A 22,327-nucleotide genomic window follows, 5' to 3' on the forward strand; every position below is an offset into this window, starting at 1 on the left:
TAGACGACGCGTTAGCCTATTTACAGACTGTTTTAACGGAGAAAGAAAGGAAAGGAAAAAGACGGTGACGGACTGCTTTTACACACTGACAAATACCGTACCTTCTAAAAGAAGAAACTTTCCTCACGGTGGTCGCTGTCTTGTCTGGAGGTGACAAATCTTTTTTAGCACTGAGCTCAAACTCAAACACAGCCAGCAGAGGGCGGTAGGACAACTTCCGCTTCTCGCACGGCTGACCAATGAGCTTCCAGAACACTGGAAGGGTGGGCGGGACCGGACCAAAACCGAACATGGCGGCGTCCGTAGATGATGATTTTGAGTTAAATAACCAGGACTATTACTCTCTACTCAACGTTAGGAAAGAGGTACGATTCTTTCTGTGTTTTACAGCGAAGCCCGACGATGACCGTCTTTTGGCCGTGATTGTCGGATGGACCTCTCTTGAGAATAATGTGCAGTCAGTGCTACATCGTTGAGTTGAATAGCGGTCTTCTCCATCAGCACCATCATCCGTGGGGGCTGTGACCGGCTGGTGATGCAGAGACATGGACATGAAAGCTATTTAAAACATGTACTTTATATAATGCAGGCAATGTAGTTTAGAATGCACGTATCATACGTACCATATCTGCACCGATGAGCACTATGAGAGCCTAATCTGGAGGCCTGACTAGGATTTGCACTTGGATGTTCGCCTGGATAACGTTTGGTAACATTTGGTAGTTACTGAGGCAGACACTGTAGCGTAACAGAAAGGTTTAATGTAAGCGAACTGGTGGCTGTTTTTCAATTTCCCTAAATTGGAAGCTTTATTGCAGCAGTGTTGTGTCAGCACTCAGGAGTGGGGCTGAAATGATTAATCAACTAAGTGAAAATGAATCTGCAACAATTTTGATAATCAAAAAAATACTAGCTCCAACCTCCCAAGCCTCTTATGTGAAGATTTTCTGCATTAATTATATGATTGACAATTGGACTGGTCTGTTGTTTGGACACAACCAATAAATATGAAGACCTCATCTTTCCTTATATTTTACAAACCAACCAATTAGCCAATTAATCACCAAACTTACTCAGAAGAGAAACCTGTCCTCTCTTTAATTACAGGCTACATTGGAGGAGCTAAAGGCGTCGTATCGAAGGCTATGTATGCTCTACCATCCTGACAAACATCGAGACCCAGAGCTGAAAAGACAAGCTGAGCAGCTTTTCAACCAGGTGCACCAGGCGTATGAGGGTAAATGGAATTTAAACAATTTTTTAAATTGCCATTCAACATGAAAAAATACAGCTGAAATTAAACAGCCCAAAAAAATACAATAACCACTGAACAGTGACTCCTCTCTCTCCTCTCAGTGCTGAGTGATGCTCACTCCAGAGCCATATATGACATCTTTGGGAAGAAAGGGCTGGAGGTGGAAGGCTGGGAGGTGTGTATTCTGTCTAATATAACCTTTATATCTCACAGTTGAGTGGTTTTGCTGCCCCATTATACATACAATATTAACGAATCTTCACTACAAATATCTTATGGCGATGATGCTGTGTAGGTGGTGGAGAGGAAGAGAACTCCAGCAGAAATTCGAGAGGAGTATGAAAGGCTGCAGAGAGAAAGAGAGGAGAGGAGACTGCAGCAAAGAACTAACCCCAAGGTTTTGTCAGTCAAAACTACATCACATTTCTTTGTCAGCCTCACCACTTTCACTATATTTCTTGTATGGGCCATTACTTTTATGCAGATGTTATTAAATCACAACTTAATTTTGACAAGTGGGTGGTTTCCACATTCATTTCATTATGTCCCTCACCTTCTTCCTTCTTTGTTAATTAATTATGTCAATCTCTCTTCTTCATGCCCTCATTATTCAGGGCACCATCAGTGTTGGTGTGGATGCAACAGACCTGTTTGATCACTATGATGAGGACTTTGAAGAGATGCCAGGAGGAGGCTTTCCTCATATTGAAATCAACAAGATGCACATTTCCCAGTCCATAGAGGTATAACAGAACACACTCACTCAGCATTTACCTTCCACGCAGCTACTTACCTGGGCCAAGATCACTCTAGGATTCAGAGTTTTATCAGGTGCCAATTTTTTGTGTTTCTTCAGGCTCCTTTGACGAACTCTGACACAGCAGTGCTGTCTGGTTCACTCTCGACACACAATGGGAACGGAGGGGGCAACATTAACATGACTGTACGAAGGGTTACTTCAGCCAAAGGCTGGGGAGAGGTAGATGCAAAATATAAAGCACAAATACAACCAGTAGAGGCATGTTTTGAAGAGGCCATTTAAAGGCTTCATTTACTAAATGTTAGGCTGGGATAATACAGGTTTGTTCCCCTCTGTAATCACATGTTTCTGTGCATTCGTCTCTGCAGGTGGAGTTCGGTGCAGGAGACATACTGGGACCGCTCATTGGGTTAAAGGTGTTTCGCAATGTCACTCCTCGGTGGTAAGGCCCAACTGTTTGCCATGAGGAACAATATCACACACTGTATCAACATAAGAACAACATTTTCCCTCTCTTTAATTTACTCTCTTTTTAATTTCCTCTCTGTCATTTCTCTGGCCAGTTTCTTGACAGCCCAGTGCGGTTTGCAGTTCTCTCCTCGAGGTTTGCGACCCAGCTGCTCTCTGATGACAGCACGCCACCTGGACCAGAACACCATGGGTTACCTTCAGTGGCGCTGGGGGCCCAATAGCGCCATGACGACCAGCCTGGTCCGAGACACAAAGAGCAGTCACTTCACTCTAGCTCTGCAGGTACACACAAACACGTTCACCAGCAAACTTTGGTAGGAATGTACATGCACTGGCACTTGCTGTCATTATGAGGAATAAGGGTTGTACTATAACTGAAATTTGCTGCACTGAAACCCGTAGTTTTCATTTTTTCACTCTATATATTCTTCTTCTGGCCTCCCAACGCCACCTTCTTCCAGCTGGGTGTGCCTCACTCCTACCTGATGATGAGCTACCAGTACAAGTTCCAGGATGAAGACCAGACTAAAGTTAAAGGCTCTGTCAAGTATGTCTGTTGATGTTGAGTCTAAGTACTTAAGTAACCTTTAAACCAACTGGTTTAAAGAGAAAAGGGAAGGATAATGAGTAAAACTATAACAGTGCACACATCCTGCCGATTAGCTTATGCAGCTTCCATATCAGTGCTTTTTGAATTGCAACTGAACACCAACTGTTTTCAGTTCATCTTGTTTTTGAAGACCTCCGGTAGAAGTGAACTACAAGGTGTGTCAGGACACTGTTGTCAGGACACATTACTATTGGGTGTGGTCAAAGGTGCAACAGGCACGTCTTTGCTTTTCTGCCACAGTTGTCCTTCTTGTTTTTGCAAGAATTATGAAAGTTTTTCTAGAAAAAATATTTACTAATTTGCAGGAAGCAGTTTGTATTTTCAGTTGCTAGTTATGTCGAGATAAAAAAAATAATTGTCGGTGAATAAAACATGAGAATGTAGCTTTTATGGCCTTACATATCAAACATCCTATATAAACCATTTATGACCTGAAAATCATTATTTCTTTGACTTGGAGCTTTTCATGCAAAAAATACAGAGAGCTTTCCAGAGGCAGGAAAATAAAAGACAATGACAGGACATAAGCAGCATTAAAACTGCTGCAGGAAGTGAAAAGCGGTTAACAATTAAACAACATAGTAGAAAAATGTAAAGCGAGTAAACACACTATAAAAGAAATAAAACATTCATAAATACAGACATTAATTTAAAAGGCAATTTAACAGTATGGGAAAGAAAATATATAAGTTGTTAAAAACACAATTAGACACACATATTTGATCCCTAAACAATTTTAATCCAGCTGTACTGGCTGTTTGATTTATTTCCTCTCATTCTGCCCATGGTATTGTCTTCAATAGTTGCCTAGCTCCATCTCTCTAATAGTCTCTGTTCATTTCTGTATCCCTCCCCTTCCAGGACAGGCTGGTTTGGCACTGTGGTGGAATATGGAGCAGAGAGGAAGATCAGCCGACACAGTGTCCTGTCAGCCACTGTCAGCATCGGCGTCCCACAGGGAGTCACACTCAAGATCAAGTACTGGCCAACCAGAATATGACCTCATTCTTCTGTGGGTCTTTACACCACTGCATGATAATCTAATGTACGTGCCTGTTTGTGCTGGTGTTTCCATGCAGGTTGGCGCGTGCCAGTCAAACTTACCTGTTTCCAGTCCACCTGACAGATCAGCTGCTGCCAAGTGCTGTCTTCTATGCCACTGTGGGACCCCTGTTGGTCTACATGGCCGTCCACAGACTGGTCATCATCCCATACACGCATGCACAGAAACAGCAGTCAGTACATCTCCTCATTCAGCATCACATTTCTTAGTACTGGGCTGGTTTTCATTTATAATAATAATTCATCACGGTTCAGGCTGAATTCTCTTTCGACATCATTTGTGTGTACGCATAATAAATCGTAAATGCTGAAACTGTCCTTCAGCTGAAGGCAACTCCACATCCCACATAGGCAGAAATACAGCTTTTCAGTTTTGGGTGTTGTTAATACTAGAACGGTGTCTTTCATGCCTCCACAGTGAATCCCAGCGGGTGATTGTTGATGTCTGCTTTGTCTGTCTCTGTGCTTCTCAGAGAGTTGGAGCTGCAGAGGAAGAGCTCCGCCACAGACATCGCCAAGAAGAAGCAGGAGGCAGAGTCTGCTGTGAGTACTCGCACACTCGCATGCAAACACACCGTAATTCATTGTGTGTGGGGGATCATTGATCATTGTTTCTAGGTTCAGCTCTCCGCATCTCGTCTGAAAACCTCTCTCCTCCTGTATCCTATTCTGTTTCACTCTCCTCCTCCTCCTCCTCCTCTTTCTCCCCTGGCTCCTCTGCAGGTTCTGCTGATGCAGGAGTCTGTGAGGAGAATCATAGAAGCAGAAGAATCCAAGATGGGTGAGGGAAGACACACACACACACACACAGACACACACTCAGTCTCTCTCTCTCTCTCTCTCTCTCTCTCTTTCTCGCATACACATATACTCACAGACATTACACCAGGATGAGAAACTGAGAACCTTTTTAATTTGCAGCCAGTCAGAACTTGGTAAAAATCCAAATGTGTAATTCAAACGCATTTCTCATGGTTGCTGTCAGTGGCATAATATACTGTAGCTCCAGGAGTCTGTTTAGCTAAGTCTGACTTCCATCATCTCTTGCTATGAAGCAAGAGATGATGATGTAGCCCATCTCCATGCTGCAGTGTTTACATAGGTGGCGCTTGTAAATCTGTGCACAGAGCACCAGAGTGCACACTCAAATAAATCCAAACTGTGATGTCAGTGTGCTAATGGATTTTCTGTTATATTTATGTAGAGAGAGCATGTGATTATTTGAAGAGCCACTCTGTGGGATGTTGTTATGGCACCTTGTAGATGCTCTGTGTAACGAGTATGGCTACACATTGCTGCATATTATTAATATCAAGCTAACATAGGAGCAGGTCTGTTTGCATGCTGTGGGAGGAATTTACACATGTAAATATTGTGTATTCTGTACATTATCCCTGCATATCTTTGTTTTAAACATAGATGGAAATACTTTTACCATTTATCGCTGTCTAGGTCTGATCATCTTGAACGCCTGGTATGGAAAGTTTGTGTCTGACACCAGCCAGAAGCAGGAGAAAGCAAAGGTCATCGACGTCACTGTGCCTCTGCAGTGCCTTGTCAAAGACTCCAAACTCATCCTCACAGAGGCCTCAAAGGTGTGTGTGTTCACATGTCAGTGTTTGTGACTGCGCATTTTTAGATGTGAATGCATTGCACATGAATGGTTTCTCTGTGTAGGCAGGGTTACCCGGCTTCTATGACCCTTGTGTAGGAGAGGAGAAGAGTCTTAAATTACTGTACCAGTTCAGAGGTGTGATGCACCAAGTCATCTCTGCAGACACTGAGGCTCTACGGATACCCAAGCAATGTTCGTATGCAGCAGTCCAGTATTATTATCCTGTCACTGCACACTTATTACACCTTTGCTAAAGCCTATATGCAAGCATCCATGTTGAAATTATTTTTTGTCTTTTCAGCTCACAGAATTGAGACTGAGTCCTAGGAGCTCACCGCTGTTGGAGCACCAGAGGGCAGATGTAGATGAAACAGACTTTGTGTACACAGAAGAACCCATGAATGGAGAGGACACATCAAAAATAAGTCAGTTTCTTTCCTCCAGTCCTCTTCTGTCATGGTATTAGTGAACCCGTTTATTGACTTCCTCCACTCCTCCCTTTCCTGTGGGCCATCTCCCAGGTTCAGCAAAATACAGGAGTCAGCTCAGAGTTTCTTTGAGTCTCTAGTCGGCTACACCTGACAGGGCTGCTCAAATATCTGCAGGACATCAGACAATGGCCCTGAACATAGTTTTATATATGCACTACACAGAGGGACTTGTAGTCACTGCGGACGTGGTGACCATTCCCTTCAGCGATGAGCTAAACGTGCACAGATTTAAAAAAAAAGTTTCTTGACATTTGTTATGTCAAGTGTATACAAATGAGCTGTGCTGTAATTTTACCCCTTATCATTGTAGTCTTTAGTCTTTGTATGTGTATCACCCTGGTAGTTTTGAATCTAATAATGTTATAACATACCAGAGATTTCACTAACTCATGCAAATGTTTAGAACAACACTATGCAGGATCATGTCTGTGTCCCTGAGGCTGCCCAGGACTGAGGAATGGTTGTGTAACTCATGTTTTGTTTACTTGTTGAAAACGTCTCATCCTGATTCATCATGCCTTTCAGTGGCATGTCTGCTGCTCATTGAGCTGTCTGTCAGCAGGTGCAAACTGGTGCTCAAAACTTATATCCGTGAGGGATCGGATTTGGAGGCAGGAGGAGGGATAGCAATGGGAGGGAAAGTGATAGTGATGCCCTCTGACGGTCGTGATCCAACCAAAGAGACAGGGTTGAATTCTCTACACAGATTTTCTTTTTCAACATCTCAGGCTAGACTGCATTTTAAAGGCAGAAATTCCACGTGGATTCGGTTTGCGTCAGAGTTTATTGATTATCTCAGTGCAGTTGCAGCCAGAACTGTATTTTTTTCCATGATTTTTTTAATACAGTGAAGACTATAGTTTGTACATCACTGGTGTATATCTGGCACAAAGCCAGTGATAACAGTAACTAAAGGAATGAATTTGATTTTTTTCTTAAATGGAGAAATTAAAGAAGAATCCTTTTCTGGTTGGGATGTGACCAGTAGAGGGCTTAGATCAACACTGTCCCTCATGGAGGTTGTGTTTGCTGCTGAAGCTGTCATTATGACAGACAATAACTTGCTACTGGAACTCCTGAGCCACACTAAAACCATTTCATTGATTCTTGCACATTTACATGGTTACATGAATTTGATGTGTTCACCGTTCCCGTGCCATATCTTTTAATTTGATATTGTTCTCCGTCCATTTTTTTATTTAAAAATTCTGAATTTAATTCATCTTTAATGCAAAATCACTTCTTATACAAAGTATTGTGTAAGATGCTAAAACTACAATTTTCAGCCAGCATTTTTATGCCTGTCACTTAGGTGATAATCTACAGTCTATAACTCACCATTGGTAGTTATTTTCTGATCAGTGTGGTAAGGCTGACATGGGGACGTCCTATGGTGCACTTTCTGTTGAGATATAGGTGTTGTAGCACATAAGTCCCAAAGTTTAATCTTTGTACTGAGTTAGTGATTTATTCCTCCTCTTGTCTGGGAACCCTGTGATGAACTACAGAGAATTCCTGAACACACTACTGTAGGATACATATGGTATTTTACTAAATACAACAGTAATGTTTTGCACAAAATGTATAGTATTTAAAGCTAAATATTCAGGCTAGTTGACATGAAAGTGGTTCTGAAGCATCAATAGTAGATCTACAATTGGCTTTATACTGAACACCATAGGGTGCATCTAAGAAATAGCGAATGATCCTTTTGACTTTATATGGCGTCATCCCCTAATTGATTCTGATTTTGGCATCAGTGGTAAGTTAGAGGGACGTCTGTCGCTGCACGACTCTAGTGAGAAAATGGTCTTGGCTTGGGGTCACGATTACAGCAGCCATTTTGCACTGATTCTGTTTGTAGTATTTGTCTCCTCTCTTTAGTTTGAAGTGTGCTGTAAAGTATTTTTGACAGGTCAGCTGGTCATCTCTGCTCTAGTGCCACCACAAGGCCAGCAGAAAGACTGCTCCCTGCTGTTACATTCAACCCATCATTGAAACCGACCCACATTATGTAAATGTACTGAATGGTTGAGGAGCCTGTGTTCTCTGTCCTGTAAAGACTACAATAAATATGAACAAAACAGATGTGGCGTCTGATTTCAAGAACATTGCAGAAGGAAAAGCACATTTAAGAAATGCACTGTGATATTATAAAAGACAAAAAGCAACAAGTTAAAATGGTAACTCTTTATTTACAATAGTTTACAATAGTTTCACAGAAACAGTTTGCACCACAGTACAGACAACGCTTTCTCAATAAGGGGATAGGACAACCCAGGATCGGAATACACAAGCTGTATCACAATGAGCATTGTTAACATTAATTACACTGATGTCTTTAAGACGCAGACTAGCGTTAGGAATTTGTACCTGAAGGTGTCTTCAGGTTCTCTTCAGGTTCTCTTCAAGACATTAACATCCTGAGAAACAGCAAATGATTTTAGGTCTTAAAACGTCTTAAAAACATCACGACCTGGGGGATTGCTGAGTACGAACCAGTTAGCCAACATTTGTGTAGAACAATAGCAGAACACAGAGTGCAGAGATGAGCTTAACCATTTGACACTCTTGGAAAGTCTTGTGTTCCTTACAAACCTAACATTCATTGTGTGTGTTAGTCGTTCCCTGGTCAAGTCATTGATTCTGCATTGTAAAACCCCATCCTGGACTAATATCCAAGGTTCCGAGTCTAAAATCTGTCACTCTACAGTATGGCTTTTGTATAATCAGAAACAACATGTAGCCTACACAGACAGGCCCAACAGCAGATGGCACATGAATAACAAAGCTTAAAATCTTTTATCCAAATTGCAGCAAGGTTTAAGAAAAAAGTGAAAAAGTGAAAAAACATTTTTTTTCCCATTAAACCTCCTGCACATGGAAGTAACTGAATACTGCTGTGAAAACATTAGTGAGAGGTGATAAGAGACTGAGATCTGTTCTTCTGATTTGACCCTTCAGAGACAAACAAAACAAACCGACCTTGCCCACAGTACTTTGCAGATATCCATTTCTCAATCTTACAAAAACCAAAAATTATGGGGCTTGGTTGAGACAACTCATAGCAGCTCATGCAACACCTTCACACAGTGTTAACCATTCAAACAAACACACACTCACATGCATAATTTTAACTGGACTCTTGAGTGAATCTCTAACAATGCTTCCAGTTAAGATAGCTTTTTTTCTGTTGATACTCAAACAGGACGGCCACAGGAGTTCCCTTCTCTAAATATATTTGTCTCTAAAAACTTTGCCTTGAGCATGAAACAGCTGAAAACTAAGGAAACTTTAAATAACGGTTTGTATAATAAAAGTATTTGTGAACAATACAACTCTCCAACTTTGTCATGAAATAAATCAAAATCATGCTGACCACAGGCAACAGAAAACACCTTTACTGGAAACGGTCATGTTATCTTAATTTTATCAATTATCTGGGGGTTTTTAAACTGTAAAACAATATTCTTTATTGTGAAAGAACTTCTGGTGAAATAATAAGAACTCTCTTTGAAGATTTTTGAGAAACATAGGATATAAAAGCTCCACATGTGGTCAAGTAACATCTTGATTCAGACGAGTGGCTGAGGCTGGAAGACAGCTTGTGAAATGAAAGGGAGAGGGACAAGCACTTGGTTCAGTTGTAAGGGCTTAAAGCCTCAATGATATTCTTTCACAGTGTCTTAGATAACAAAACAGACCAACAAGCAGATGAAGCAGATGCAGACTCTAGTCTCTTATCCTACATCTTTGTTCTATTGGATTATACCTCAGCTTAATACTATAGCACCATCTGAAGCAATTAACACAAGGTTTAACTTATTTCTCTTTTTTTTTTTTTTTTTTTTTTTTTTTTTTTTTTTTTTTTTTTTTTTTTTTTTAAATGGTTAATTGTATAACATTAATAGAGGCATCTTTGAGAAATAAAATCCAGTTTAATCATAAAGACATACCTGTCCCTATAACAGAAAGGTCAGATGGTTTTAAAACTAAGAAAAAAGTGAAAAAGTGCAAACAGTCTTTCCCACAAATCCCAGCATGCACCATAGTGGGTGGCAGTTGTGAGGGGTATTCTCTCTATATGGCAGTTCAAATGTTTCCAGTGTTCACGAGACACCAAGTCCCAACAGTAGCGGTTTGCTGCTATGTTAATGTCATCTACAGACAGACATCCATTCAGTGATTGCCTTACGCACAGAGTCTGTAGGGAAGCAGAAACAAACCTATGTAAATCTAAAATAGCACTCAAACTGTTTTCAAATGGAGTAAGGGCTTGGGATAGGTCCACCAAAGTGTTTATAGAAAATGTGGGTCATGGCTGACCATAAGGGACAGAGACTGAATGGTCCAAGACCTGAATTTGAGGAAGGGTCAGTCCAGCAGGTGGAGGAGAGGCAAAAGAGGAGGGGGTCAGAGTTCATGGTTCAGCTTGGGGTCAGTCTAGCAGGTGCTTGCGCGGGCCTACGCGTGAGCGGTGGGAGCGGCGGGCATCTGGGGCTCCGTGTGTCTCTCGGCAGCTCTGGCACACATATGTCTCTGGCACATGGCTCTTGCGGATCTTAGCGCACGACAGGTGGATCCAGGTGTTACACTTGTTACACTCAATCATGGCCCGGCCTGCAAAAGGCTTCATGCAGAAACATGTGACCAGGTCCCACGAATCGTCATCTGAGGAGACAAGAGAGAGAATCGACTGAGTCAAGTTTGGCCATTTTGTCAAACTTGTAACAAAGCAATATTCGGACCAAAACAAGACCTCACCTGAATCTACCATGATGTCCTCATCCTCTCCTGATCCATCCTCGTCTCTGAACACCACCTGTTTCCCCTGGCGGAACACTGTTCTGTTTCCTGAAAAGCCCTCCACCTTCTGTACTTTTACCACTCCTTCTTCAAGGTCTCGACCATCCCAGTATCTACGCTCCTCCTTGGGCTCTTCCTTGCAGGGGGAAGGGCTTGGCAGTCGCTCGGGGTGCAGGGGAATGCTGATATCATCCTCAGGCTCTTCTTTGATCGTTCGGCCACCAAAGGAGACAGGGTACTGCAGCTCTGGGACTGATGAGTGAGCCTGCTGAGCCTCACTTTCCTCACCAGCTTGATGCTCCCTCTCCTTTCTCCTCTTCTTCTTCTTCAGCTTGTCAGCTTTCCTGCGGTCGTCTGGGTGCAGGGTAGCAATTGTGTGCTGTAGAAGAGAAAAAAGGGTATGTATGTCAAAAGGGATGAAGATGAACATATAAAAAGGTGTGAGGGTGTGGTGAGACATCAATTCAACTCACATCTTTCTTAGTGTGACTGGACAGCGTGGCTCCTGGCTGTGGACGTTTCCTGCTCCTGTCCTGTGGGACCTTGGGGGGGCGCTGGGGGCAGGAGGCTGGGGGTCCTGGGGTCCAGCCATCACTGTCAGCCGTGCTGCCTGTACTGTTGGGCGGGCTGGAACTACTGCGAAGTGGAGAGTCCTGTAACAATAAATGGACAAGTAGGGGTCAATGAGAGAAGAAAAAAAAACAAAAAAAAAACAGCTCAGATTCAAAATGTGTATGACAATTCTTTGCAAACATTCATCTACTAAACAAAAAGATGACGATAATCTATGATATTCCTGATTACCAATCAGTACATTGCCACTGGAACAAACATAGCCATGATATACTGTATTAGTTTAAAGGCCTATACGTGGGTAAGGTGCAGCTTCAGGCTATTAAATTTAGCTGTCTATGGTTTTTTAACTGAATGAGTTTAACTGTGTCCTCAAAAAACTTAAGGAAGTGTCAAAAATTCCCTTGTATAACAATGTAACACAGCTGGTGTTATAAATCAATTTCAAAGAGCCAGCAGTAATGAGAGTGCAGGCACTGCTAAAGTACTGTCATGACAGCTTGAATGTCAGGCTGCACTATTACTATTGCATTTTTCAATTTCAATTTTGACCTCTATGAGCTACCATTCTTGCATGACTACAATTATGTTGTATTTGCATTGGCAGGTTGATCTGAGGCACAGAACCCATCAGCAAGTATCAACAGATGACAAGACATTCTTACAACATATGACGAAATATGCACAGGAAGGGGGGTGGGCGGGGGTGGAAATGAAAACAAATGTAGCACGTGTTAGAGAAAAACAGAAGAGCAACATGGTGAAAGAAAAACCTTCGAAGGAACAACCACAACTAGAACAAAATGAGTCAGAATTTAGAAACCACTGTCGCTGATGGTGAGGAAAAGGAAGTTAATTTGTCAAACATAAGTTCTGACAAAAGAAATTGTATTCATACTGGAAAAAAGGGTTATCACATGTTATTGCCTGTTTTTGGTTTCAAAGGAAATTAAAGTTTTTTTTTGTTTTGTTTTTTTTAAAAAGCATGTACTATTCAAGTAATGTTTAGCCACAGTGCAGTAACACAACAAATTTCGATGAAGCTATCAAGGGTGTGACAACTTTACCAGAACATCCCTCCAACCTGGAGGGTCTTATCTGTGGAAGTTTAGAAGAGAAAAAAAATGGTGTAACAACAGACTGGATCCAACGCTGTAAAAGGAGTGTACAAAATAGTATTCTCACCATGTGAATTAACTGCTGTAGTCTGTTGTGTAAAACGAAAAATTAAGGGTTAGTTCTTAGCAGAGGGTGTGTTGACACTGAAACAGACACTTGAAGCCAAAGAGACTACAGAGACAAAAGAATCTGTTTAAGATAATTTCATTGTCTGGATATCTCCCTCCCTGTCTCCAAACAGAAGATGCAATTCAATGAGCACAAGAAAACTCAATGTCTCACATCCAACTTGCTGAGTTGACAGATTTCAAGATTTAAGGATTTTACTCTACTGATTACATCTATGTGGTCTATAAATATCTGATCTGAGTTTTAACCATTAACTTTCTCTTCAATTCATCCATATATTGGGCACAAAAAATTGTTTATTTATTGTCTTCATTAATTTACCACAAGCATCTTGATTTCACTGAACATAAGGTAGGCCTTTATGTTCTTTTTTATTTATTTATTTTATCCTTGATGGATTTTTAAAATTATGTTATTCACTGTATCGGTATTTTCATTTGATTTCGCTTTTAGTTTAGTTGTTTTTTCTACTTTACCAACTGTTTATTTGACTTAAGCTTGTTCACATTAGAAAACGTGATGCAACACTGAGAAACAGTCCTCAGGATGGTAACACAGCTGATTAAGACGAGTGAATTCACTTAAAAAATACGCCAGTTAAACCCAAATTTACAGGTGCTAATGTGCAGATGAGTGTGCAGGCGCTGCCCGCGTCATTTACTCACCTCTTGGGGGTATGGGATGTAACCGGCATAGGCCAAGACAAAAGTGCAAAACTTGTTAAAGTCCTCTACTGTCCTCCTCCTCCTGTACGGCGGACTGAAACCCTGAAACACAGTCATGTCATTGAAACATGTTTTGCATCAAACCCAAACACATCCCGACATGGCGTTGACGTTAACGAGAGCTGATCGCCATACAACTATACTCTGCACACTGACACTCAGCGTTGGCTCACTGCGACGTAAACAAACGGAAAGAAACAATACAATAACATGTTGACTAACATGGAATAAAGTTTAATTAACTGCATGGACATTTCTCTCTGGACTCGCCTGAGAACCTTCCTACCAACCCCCACCGATTAGCACCAACTAAAAACGACAGCTAATGTTAGCTAGGTCGGCTAGCAATAGACAGCAAATAAGTAACGCTACAGGGGCTAGCTGCTGGCTAGTGTCGGTGGAGTTCAGATGTTAAACAAAACTATGAAGCCACACATGAATTCGTATTACAGACTATCAAAGAGTCACGAAAGCGTCAGTATTATTATAGCCAATTATTAGCTGGCAATAAAAGCGTATGTCGTGAATGTGAAGCTTAGTTAGCCAATGTTAATGTTAGCATGCTTCGCAATAATGAAGGAATGTTTTCTTTTCGATGAAATCGTAAGCTAACGCTAGCTTTAACCATGACATCACTCTTACAAAGTACCGTGTGAAGTAAGGTTAATGACTCATTTACACACAAAATGTCAAGTTTTAGTGGTGAAAGTTTGTCGTTTGATGCAAGCTTGTCCGAGTGTTTAACGTGTGTAACTTATCTAATTTCTGCAGCAGTAGCTAACATTAGTGAGCTAACGCTAACTAATCAGCAGCTGCTACACCGTGTGGTGACAGACCTCGGGCAAGTTGACGTCTGCTAACGTTGTTAGCCATGACTGCAAACTATTCACCGTCAAACAGTCACATAAAACACTTACCTCCGACTGAAATGCATGAGATGTCGATGGGTTTATGTCACCCATCTTTACTAGGCATCCGACCACCTGGCGTTTTGTCGATAACGTGACAGGCTACAGCAACGGGCTACTCGGTGCCACCGTAAACACTGAGGTTACCTAGCTAACACCTAACGTTATAGCTAACGTTAACGTTACCTATGCTAAACTCGAAGCAACAGTCTTCACTCAGTTTGCCACCAACGATAACATGACTTGGACCATCGCCCAGAACAACCAACCAGCGTTAGCCAGTTGTATCAAAGTTGTAAAACGTGCCTCCTGTTAACGTTACTACTATGTTTCCATCGACCTGTCCGATAACGTCTCCCTTTAATCCAGTTTACTGACTGCTGCTGGGGGAGCGGTTCACTTCGGCTGTCACCAGCTGCCTGCCCCCCTCTTCTTCTTCTTCTTCTTCTCTTCTTCTGTTTCGTGTCTGTGGCAGCTAGTGAACGAAACGATGCATTAACGCCCTCATTTGGTGTGTGGCGTGTGTCAGGATCGATCCCTATGTTTCAAGACATAAAAATGCGAGTGATTTGAAAAAAAATATTTGTAACTAAGGTCAAACGTAAAAAATATGGTTGTTAAAGGGAGGGTTACTATGAGATAGTAAAAATACATCTTCTCAATCAACAGAGCTCTTCTAGGATGCTGAAACAAAAGTAAATGCAAATTATCTCCCGAGCTTTCATAGCAAAGTATCTCATTAATCATAAATTAATTTCTTTACAATTGGTCTTTTATGTGATGCTTTCCTATTTAAAATCTGTCGGGTCTCAAGAAACCATCTGTCAATCCTATCTCCCTGCGTCTTTTGTACATTTAATTTTATGGAACCATTGACCAAAGATTTACAACTGGTCAAAACCCTGAACGCCTCACATTCACTGTATGTCTTTTAGTTTCCTGTACAATTTATTGGAGAATATCAGTCTATTTTCTTAATTTCTTAATTTCAGTCAGTATTTTTTCCCCAATTTAACTAATTTGGTGGTATCTGTAAAACACAACAGTCAGTGCAAACATATGAAATTCTTTTCTATATAGTGTGAAGTTTTAAAATCAAACATGGTCGACGCTTGGAATGATTGTATTTCAGATGATAAGTCACTCTGCCCACAGCCACTTCCAAAGAGCTCTTATCTTGAATACACTTACGTAGTTAAACATAAAACTTGTTCTCTGTAGCCTATAAGATTAAAAGCTGTGATTAATTCTTTTCACAATGTAAAAATAAAACTACTGAAAACTGCAAATCCAACATGCTTTCCAGCACTCTTTAATGCATTGGTAAAAATAAGTAGAATAATTAATTTCTCTACAGACTTGACAGTTTGTTAGAAAAATCAAAAATTTCACAGGCAAAATGTCTTTAAATCTGGTCTGAAGTTGGAGTCTTTGTCAATATAAGAAAGAGAAACATGAGAACATAATCAAAAAAAAATTGGATGATTACCTTTTGTATCTTAACTCTGCACTTGTTTTTATTAATTTACCATTTTGCCAAATAAATGTTTAATTAATATATGATATGGTAATGTGCTATTGAGGATCCTAGAAGTCATGGTCGGCTAATTTCCCATGACTTAGATGCAAACTCAGCTTCAGTACTGTATATGTGAATTGCCGACTGTCATGCAGGGGATGCTAATGTAATGAATTGGATGCCAACCGTCTGAATACCAACGAAGAAGATTTTCCCCACGGAAGTCTCCTTTCTCGTGTTCCGGTGATTGTGAGTTTTCAAGGCTGACCGCGGGTCTCTCGCTACAGCTTGAGAGTGAAACTCAGAAGTATTTTCACTATAAGTTTCGTGTTCAACATGTCGAACACCAGACTGCAGACTTTCCGGAGCTTTTTAACGGAGCGGTTTACCACTGCGGCTGTGGAGATATTTGGAGAAGTTGAGACTATTGTGGAGGCGTATTATGAGGAAAACAAACGTCTGAGGAACATACTGCACATGGTGCTCCACCCCGAGATAAAGTTACCGAGGATAGGTCAGTCACTTTAGTTTAACTTACACAGTTCAGCTGAGCAACGTAAGCCGCTATAACGTAACTCTAATTATTGAGTCACAGCAATACGAAGTTTGTGTTTCTGCCTCGACCTGTAAAAGAGTTGGCTGAAGTACGCAGAGCAATGTAAACAATATGAGGTTATCGTGAGCAGTCTAAATCTAACAGTTTTGTTCTGCTTTATGTCTGCTTTACTTAGGCCTACGTTATATTTTTGAGAGGAGTAATAGTTATATGTGAGTTGTGCATTTATACACTCCGGTGTCAGTTTATTAGGAACACCCAGCCAGAACTAAAAGTAATAAATCCTCCTTCGCGAAGGTTTCAATGTGCAGCTTTTGTTGAAACTGTATGGAAGTGGTGTTGATCATTTTGAGGCTGTAGTTTGTGGTGCTGTTGAACTACATTGTATTATGTAGACATGAGTTCCCATTATTTTGTCCACTCCAATGAACGAGGGTAGGCTAAACAACACACACCTCATTGTATAACGCAATGCAGCTCAATAGCACCACAATCTACATCCTCCAAAAACAACATACACTTGAATCAAAACTTGTAAAACACAGTTTAGTCAAAAACTGAACATTATAACCATCAAGGTAGAATTTTTGCAGGACTGGTGTATTAGATGGCATTAGTTTTAGCTAGGTGTTCCTAATAACCTATTTTGTGGTATAGATTTGTGCTATGATCTTGAACTCCAGACGTTGTGTAACCCCAGCAGTAAATGTAACTAAACACTGTACCAAACTCCAGTTTAGAGGTAATTGTACTTCACTTGGTTATTTCTGCTTTATGTTTGTATGTACAGTGTCATCCCAAAGTGTAATAATTATATTTATCTCAGAGAGAAATGAATGTATCCTGCTACTTTGCAGACTTACAATTTGCATACAAAAGTCATAGAACTACCCTACAGAATGGAGAAGTTAAAATAGGCCTTGCCCTGATCTGCCACTAAATTAAAATGTTGCTTTACATTATGTCAATGCATCTGTAACAGTGATAATTTGTCATAAACATGGAAAGTCCATTTTTCTTCTGTCCACTAACTTTGTTTTCTGGTGTATAAAAGAATTGCAGCTAAAAGAATTGCTGTATCTACAGGCTCCTTACACCTAAAGTGAAGTAAGAGATGTATAGTTACTAAATATTGGTGTTTTTCTTCTTTCCCTGCGGTAGATGAAAGTCAATGCTCCAGAATAACCACAGATGTAAGAGAGCAGCCCCCTAAGTTGAATACTGCAGTAGACCTGGAAATATCAGAACCGCTGCCAAAAAAACCTAAAGAAGAGCAAATTGAATGTGATATAAGTTTAGGATCACAACAACAAGAAGACCTGGGGGAAGTCCACAACACATTTAACCCAGGCTGCGTGAAAGATGACCCGGATGAAGAAGACACAAACATTCCCTGCACCGCTAACTTGTTCTGCATTCAAGTGGTGGATTACACCCCCAACTCTTCAGCCACTCTCTCAGCCGATGAAGCAAATGATGAACACGACGACAATTCCTCATTGGGCTCAGATGCAGTCACAGATGACCCACAGCCGTTCAAAAGTGAAGAAAGTGCAAGTGAAAACTGGGAAACACAAAAACATGAAACGTCACAGACAAGGGTAAGCTTGACAAAATGCCTCAGAACAGATCTAAAGCATTTGATGAATAAACCTTTCACTGTGACAGGCTGGAGAAGCTTTGGAACGTAATGACAAAACATGTTAATGTACTATATGCCTTTTGTTTAATGTAGCATCACACAACAACAGATTAATTATCAATTAACAGTTGATGATTAATTTATTGTTAATCACTTTATCTAGCAAAGATTCTGTAGTAACCTCAGAAATGTGAAGAGTTGTTTGCTTTTTTCCTACTCCAAGTGCATGTATATAGTTTGTTTCAGCTGTGTCTGGGGAAAGTGTGGACATTTTTAGTGCAAGTCTCCAGCTATGGGAAAGGGTAAATTAAATACTGGATCACATTTTCAGTGTATAATTTGATAATCACTTCCAGAGGTTATTCTGAACCCACACAGTTAATTCAGTATTTGTACCTTAATACCTTAAATTTACATCAGCTGTTCTCAAACCAAGAAATCCAGATTTGCCCCTTCTGGTTCACTTAAACGTAACTTTTAATTCGGTTTAACTTGAGGTTTTTTCCTTGAACTCTTCCCAGCCTGAGTCAAATGAGCTGAACTTTTACTCAGTCAAATGAGACTCCCACAAAAAGATGCATATATAGTAGTTTCTGGGTCGGAGGATGTCCTGGAAATATGCAGGAAAATTATAAAATAAAAACAGTGGAAAAACATCTTGATGCCTTTAAGGATTTGTGCAGAATGTTTTATTCACAATGTAAGCCTGGTTTGTTTTTAACAGTTGAAGCATGAATAATTAGTTTTTTTCTTTTCTTGGGTGGGAATCAAAATACAAGAAGTCAAGGCAGTCCCTGCAGAAAACCATGCTAGAATTACCAAGGTAAGAATAGGGAATCTCTGAATGACTACATTTTTTTTGAGGCAGTGCTACCCATTTGTTTGCAAAGATAATAATATTCATCTGTTTCATACAGGATGATGACCTACAAATCTTCAATTGTTGCACCACCTGACACTCAGTCCTTTTTGGCAAGGCTCACTGAAGCCTTTAAGGATGTCCCAGATGACCGGAAGCCTCTGATAACCAAAATGGGACTGACAGCAGAAGTGGAATTGGTGGACTGTGCTTTTGGTAAAGTCCCTAAAGGTTGCCCCCTGTCCTACCAGTACCCTGTACCATCGAGTAAGGATTACAAAACTTATGACAACGCTCCTCCTCGACCGCTGCTTCCCCTGTCTTATCACAAACTGGTGCCAGTGTCGGCTCTTCCTACACTCGGTGCCAAGGAGCAGGAACATGTGAACGTCATGCAGATCACCTGGGAGGAAGCACACGGTATGGAGCACTCCACACGTGGATGCAAGGAGTCCGTGGAGGAGCTGCGGAAACTGCGCTTGATCAGCCGTTTCAGGCAGATCTGCAAACTTAAACCAGGACAGAGCCACGCAGAGCATCTGATATTAAAGATGCGGAACGGATTATCCAGGTGCAAGACGGCACAGATAGAAGAGGAAACGAAGAGTGAAGCACTTCGGGAATACTGTCAGCATATGTGTGTCAACTGGTCCCCCTGTGGCTTGGTTGTCAACCCGGATGCTCCATGGTTGGGGGCGCTGCCTGACGGGCTGGTGTACGACCCCAAGGAGATTCCCAGTTTCGGGATGGTGCATGTCAAATGTGTCAGTTTTCAAAGTTTCATTGACTGCGGGTTCCTCACCTACCAGGACGGAGCCTTGAAACTGAGGACAACCAGCTCTCACTACTGGCACATTCAAGGAGAGATGATGGTGACAGGCATGTCATGGTGTGATCTCTGTGTCATCTCCAGAGAAGACATTCTGGTTCAACGCATCTACCGGAACAATGCTCTCATCAAGGTCATGATGAAGAGGTTGCAGGACTTCTTTTTCCGTTACTACCTGCCAAGTCTGTTTCACACCGGTGTTACAGCTTGAGTGCTTGGGGCATCGTCACACTGCTGTCATACACACATGTTCTTCCCCTCAGGTGGTTGCTTGTGAGTTTTAACAGATTGCAGATGACTTGAATGTAGTATATTTTCTGACCACTAATGTTCTACTGGCATATTGAATGTGTAACTTTTAATATTAGTTCGATGGAGTCTGGTCAAGAGTAAGTTTTAGAAATGCAATGATCAATCGGCTGGCGATCGGAATATCAGATCAGATATCCTATCCCGTGATGGTCTAATTTACACTAATGCACGGCACGACGGCTCCTGCACAAAACGGCACAAACATCGCTACGTCATCAGCGTGGAAGTTATTCACTGTGAGTGAAGACGACACAAAACCTCTCAATTTTTAATACCTGGAATACTGAATTAAGTTGAAAACAAACAAACATAAAAACATTCGCAACAACAAAGTTAAGTAGACACACCATCACGCCACTGACACTAGCAAAGGCAAAATGGCTAAAACTACTGTCACACCGCTTACCTCAGCCTCGCATGGCGGCTACCTAGCTGCTGTGGCTTGCAAGCATGTGTGTCCACACCGCCAGCATTGCTCCCGTGCTTTTGATGATGGTCATCAATAATAATAATCAAACATTTTTATGAGTGGTTTGAAAAGTGGAGATTTGTAACCAGTCATATGATTGTTGTTTTCCCTCATTTAGAGAGAGAGCGCCCGTCACCTTGTTATTTAATGATTAACATACAATTGAAGTGTCCAGCAAAGAAAAGTTAAGAAAAGTTGTTAATTATAGAAAGACTGAGTTAGTCAGGCTTTTTTTTTTTTTTTTAAATCAGATATCGAAGACTGTGAAACGTGGCCCACCACAACTTCCCAGCGCCCAAGTTCAGATTGATGACGTCTGAAGGTATTCACTTTATCATCAGATAGCAGAAAACACACATTTGTGGAGTTGGGGCAAGGGAAAATTTCTCCTCAAGCAGTGACTTCAATGATTAATCTACAAATAAAGTTGTTTCTGATTCGTTTTTCATGTAGATCATTTGCACTAATTGTTTCAATGGGCATTCCTTTGGTGATGCTGGTTGGATTTTGTTCGATCACTGTTCACTGGGGCTAGAACTACTTTAGGTTCAAGTGTCGACACGAATGGGAAATTTCGAGTGACTATTAAAGCAGAACAAATGCTAAATCCATTGATAATATTTCTGTAGTTCTGAATCAGAGCATGACTATGCAGAAGGTTTGAATGCTCAGAAATAAAGATTCTTATATCTAACCACATAAGGTCTGTGTCAGTTGTTTGAAATGGTCCACTAGTGTCTTGCTTAAGCCCAGTGCTCCTTTAGACCCTGATCCCTCTTTAAGAAATATACTTGTCATTGTTTTATCAACATGACGCTTCATTCAGTTTCTTAATTTTATAAACATGATTTTGAACTGATGACGTGTTTCAAAAATCTGCTGCAGAAAACAAAGCATCACTCGTTTGGAGCCGTAAAACATGGTTAAATACAACTAAATTTTAAATGCCATGTAATTGTCTCTGAGTTTGACAAAAGAAAGGAATATATTTTGTTTGTAGCCTATAAAAGATGAAATATTTCCTTATTTGTTGTGCAATAAAAATGTTTTATGGTCATTGTTGTATGGTCAAGAAAACATTGGTCCTAGCACCTTCATATCTTTCAGATTACCTGTCGGAGTATGTTCCAAACCATTCGCTTTAGTTGCTTAACGATGATTTATTAAATATCCCAAAATGAACCGCACAAAGTTTAGTAAGCAGCTTTCCCGAAGCTGTGTACCAAAGTTACTCCCACCACATATTAGACTAGCAACCCTGCTGATGTATTCAAGAAGCAGCTCAAAACTTATTTTTTATGGTCTTACTTTTAATTAATTCAAACTTTACTTTGAACTTTGAGATTTTCTTTTATATTTCTTTATGGTTTTTATATCTTTAAGTTGCTTTTAGAACTTTTATCTCCTTGACCTTAAATGTTTTTATTTTTTCAGGATGTTATTGTCTTTTATTGCTTTAATGTGTCCTGTCTTTAAGTATCAGTCGTTGTGTTTTAATGCCTCTTCTTGTAAAGCCCTTTGAGCTGCATTTTATGTTATGATAGGTGCTATATAGATAAAGTTTATTATTTTTATCTTCTATCTTTTTTACTGTATTTTGTCTTGCATTGCACGTAA

General features: G+C 40.7%; 3 protein-coding genes across 4 annotated transcripts; 2 read left to right on the forward strand and 1 right to left on the reverse strand.

The window, feature by feature from the left end:
* Window positions 1–239: 239 nt before the first annotated feature.
* Window positions 240–8,352, forward strand: LOC111667654 (dnaJ homolog subfamily C member 11-like). The gene is made up of 16 exons (XM_023423393.2): window positions 240–365; window positions 1,108–1,237; window positions 1,357–1,430; window positions 1,551–1,652; window positions 1,870–1,998; window positions 2,112–2,234; window positions 2,384–2,457; window positions 2,579–2,768; window positions 2,948–3,033; window positions 3,958–4,074; window positions 4,176–4,331; window positions 4,632–4,701; window positions 4,882–4,939; window positions 5,611–5,753; window positions 5,836–5,965; window positions 6,075–8,352. Exons 1-16 carry the CDS (start codon window positions 240–242, stop codon window positions 6,098–6,100), a joined length of 1,734 nt encoding a protein of 577 aa, XP_023279161.2. The 3' UTR covers window positions 6,101–8,352.
* Window positions 8,353–8,439: 87 nt separating this feature from the next.
* On the reverse strand, window positions 8,440–14,956 carry phf13 (PHD finger protein 13). 2 transcript variants are annotated; one of them, XM_087178606.1, is made up of 6 exons: window positions 14,534–14,956; window positions 13,557–13,658; window positions 12,829–12,850; window positions 11,544–11,723; window positions 11,029–11,449; window positions 8,440–10,935 (listed from the first exon to the last, which is right to left on the reverse strand). In XM_087178606.1, exons 2-6 carry the CDS (start codon window positions 13,583–13,585, stop codon window positions 10,703–10,705), a joined length of 885 nt encoding a protein of 294 aa, XP_087034732.1. In that variant the 5' UTR covers window positions 13,586–13,658; window positions 14,534–14,956; the 3' UTR covers window positions 8,440–10,702. The 2 variants fall into 2 exon arrangements, with proteins under 2 accessions (XP_087034732.1, XP_023279487.1); XM_023423719.2 differs by lacking the exon at window positions 12,829–12,850.
* Window positions 14,957–16,281: 1,325 nt separating this feature from the next.
* On the forward strand, window positions 16,282–22,291 carry LOC111667701 (uncharacterized). The gene is made up of 4 exons (XM_023423461.2): window positions 16,282–16,557; window positions 17,761–18,200; window positions 19,021–19,064; window positions 19,159–22,291. Exons 1-4 carry the CDS (start codon window positions 16,380–16,382, stop codon window positions 20,138–20,140), a joined length of 1,644 nt encoding a protein of 547 aa, XP_023279229.1. The 5' UTR covers window positions 16,282–16,379; the 3' UTR covers window positions 20,141–22,291.
* The last annotated feature ends 36 nt before the right edge of the window (window positions 22,292–22,327 follow it).

Source organism: Seriola lalandi, unplaced genomic scaffold (assembly GCF_002814215.2).
Source record: "Seriola lalandi dorsalis isolate HSWRI2012SDOR001 ecotype SW California unplaced genomic scaffold, Sedor1 jcf7180002054692, whole genome shotgun sequence".
NCBI lineage: Eukaryota > Metazoa > Chordata > Actinopteri > Carangiformes > Carangidae > Seriola > Seriola lalandi.

What these genes read in the sequence shown, in the direction of transcription:
- LOC111667654 (XM_023423393.2), top strand. Translation starts at nt 240, where the DNA reads ATGAGCTTCCAGAACACTGGAAGGGTGGGCGGGACCGGACCAAAACCG. An exon ending in GGTGCACCAGGCGTATGAGG is followed by an intron (nt 1,238 to 1,356) that starts GTAAATGGAATT and finishes CTCTCCTCTCAG; the next exon opens with TGCTGAGTGATGCTCACTCC. An exon ending in CGCAATGTCACTCCTCGGTG is followed by an intron (nt 2,458 to 2,578) that starts GTAAGGCCCAAC and finishes TTCTCTGGCCAG; the next exon opens with TTTCTTGACAGCCCAGTGCG.
- phf13 (XM_023423719.2), bottom strand. Translation starts at nt 14,578, where the DNA reads ATGGGTGACATAAACCCATCGACATCTCATGCATTTCAGTCGGAG. An exon ending in CTCATGCATTTCAGTCGGAG is followed by an intron (nt 13,659 to 14,533) that starts GTAAGTGTTTTA and finishes ACTGTGTTTCAG; the next exon opens with GGTTTCAGTCCGCCGTACAG. An exon ending in ACATCCCATACCCCCAAGAG is followed by an intron (nt 11,724 to 13,556) that starts GTGAGTAAATGA and finishes TTATTGTTACAG; the next exon opens with GACTCTCCACTTCGCAGTAG.
- LOC111667701 (XM_023423461.2), top strand. Translation starts at nt 16,380, where the DNA reads ATGTCGAACACCAGACTGCAGACTTTCCGGAGCTTTTTAACGGAGCGG. An exon ending in ATGAAACGTCACAGACAAGG is followed by an intron (nt 18,201 to 19,020) that starts GTAAGCTTGACA and finishes TCAAAATACAAG; the next exon opens with AAGTCAAGGCAGTCCCTGCA. An exon ending in ACCATGCTAGAATTACCAAG is followed by an intron (nt 19,065 to 19,158) that starts GTAAGAATAGGG and finishes TGTTTCATACAG; the next exon opens with GATGATGACCTACAAATCTT.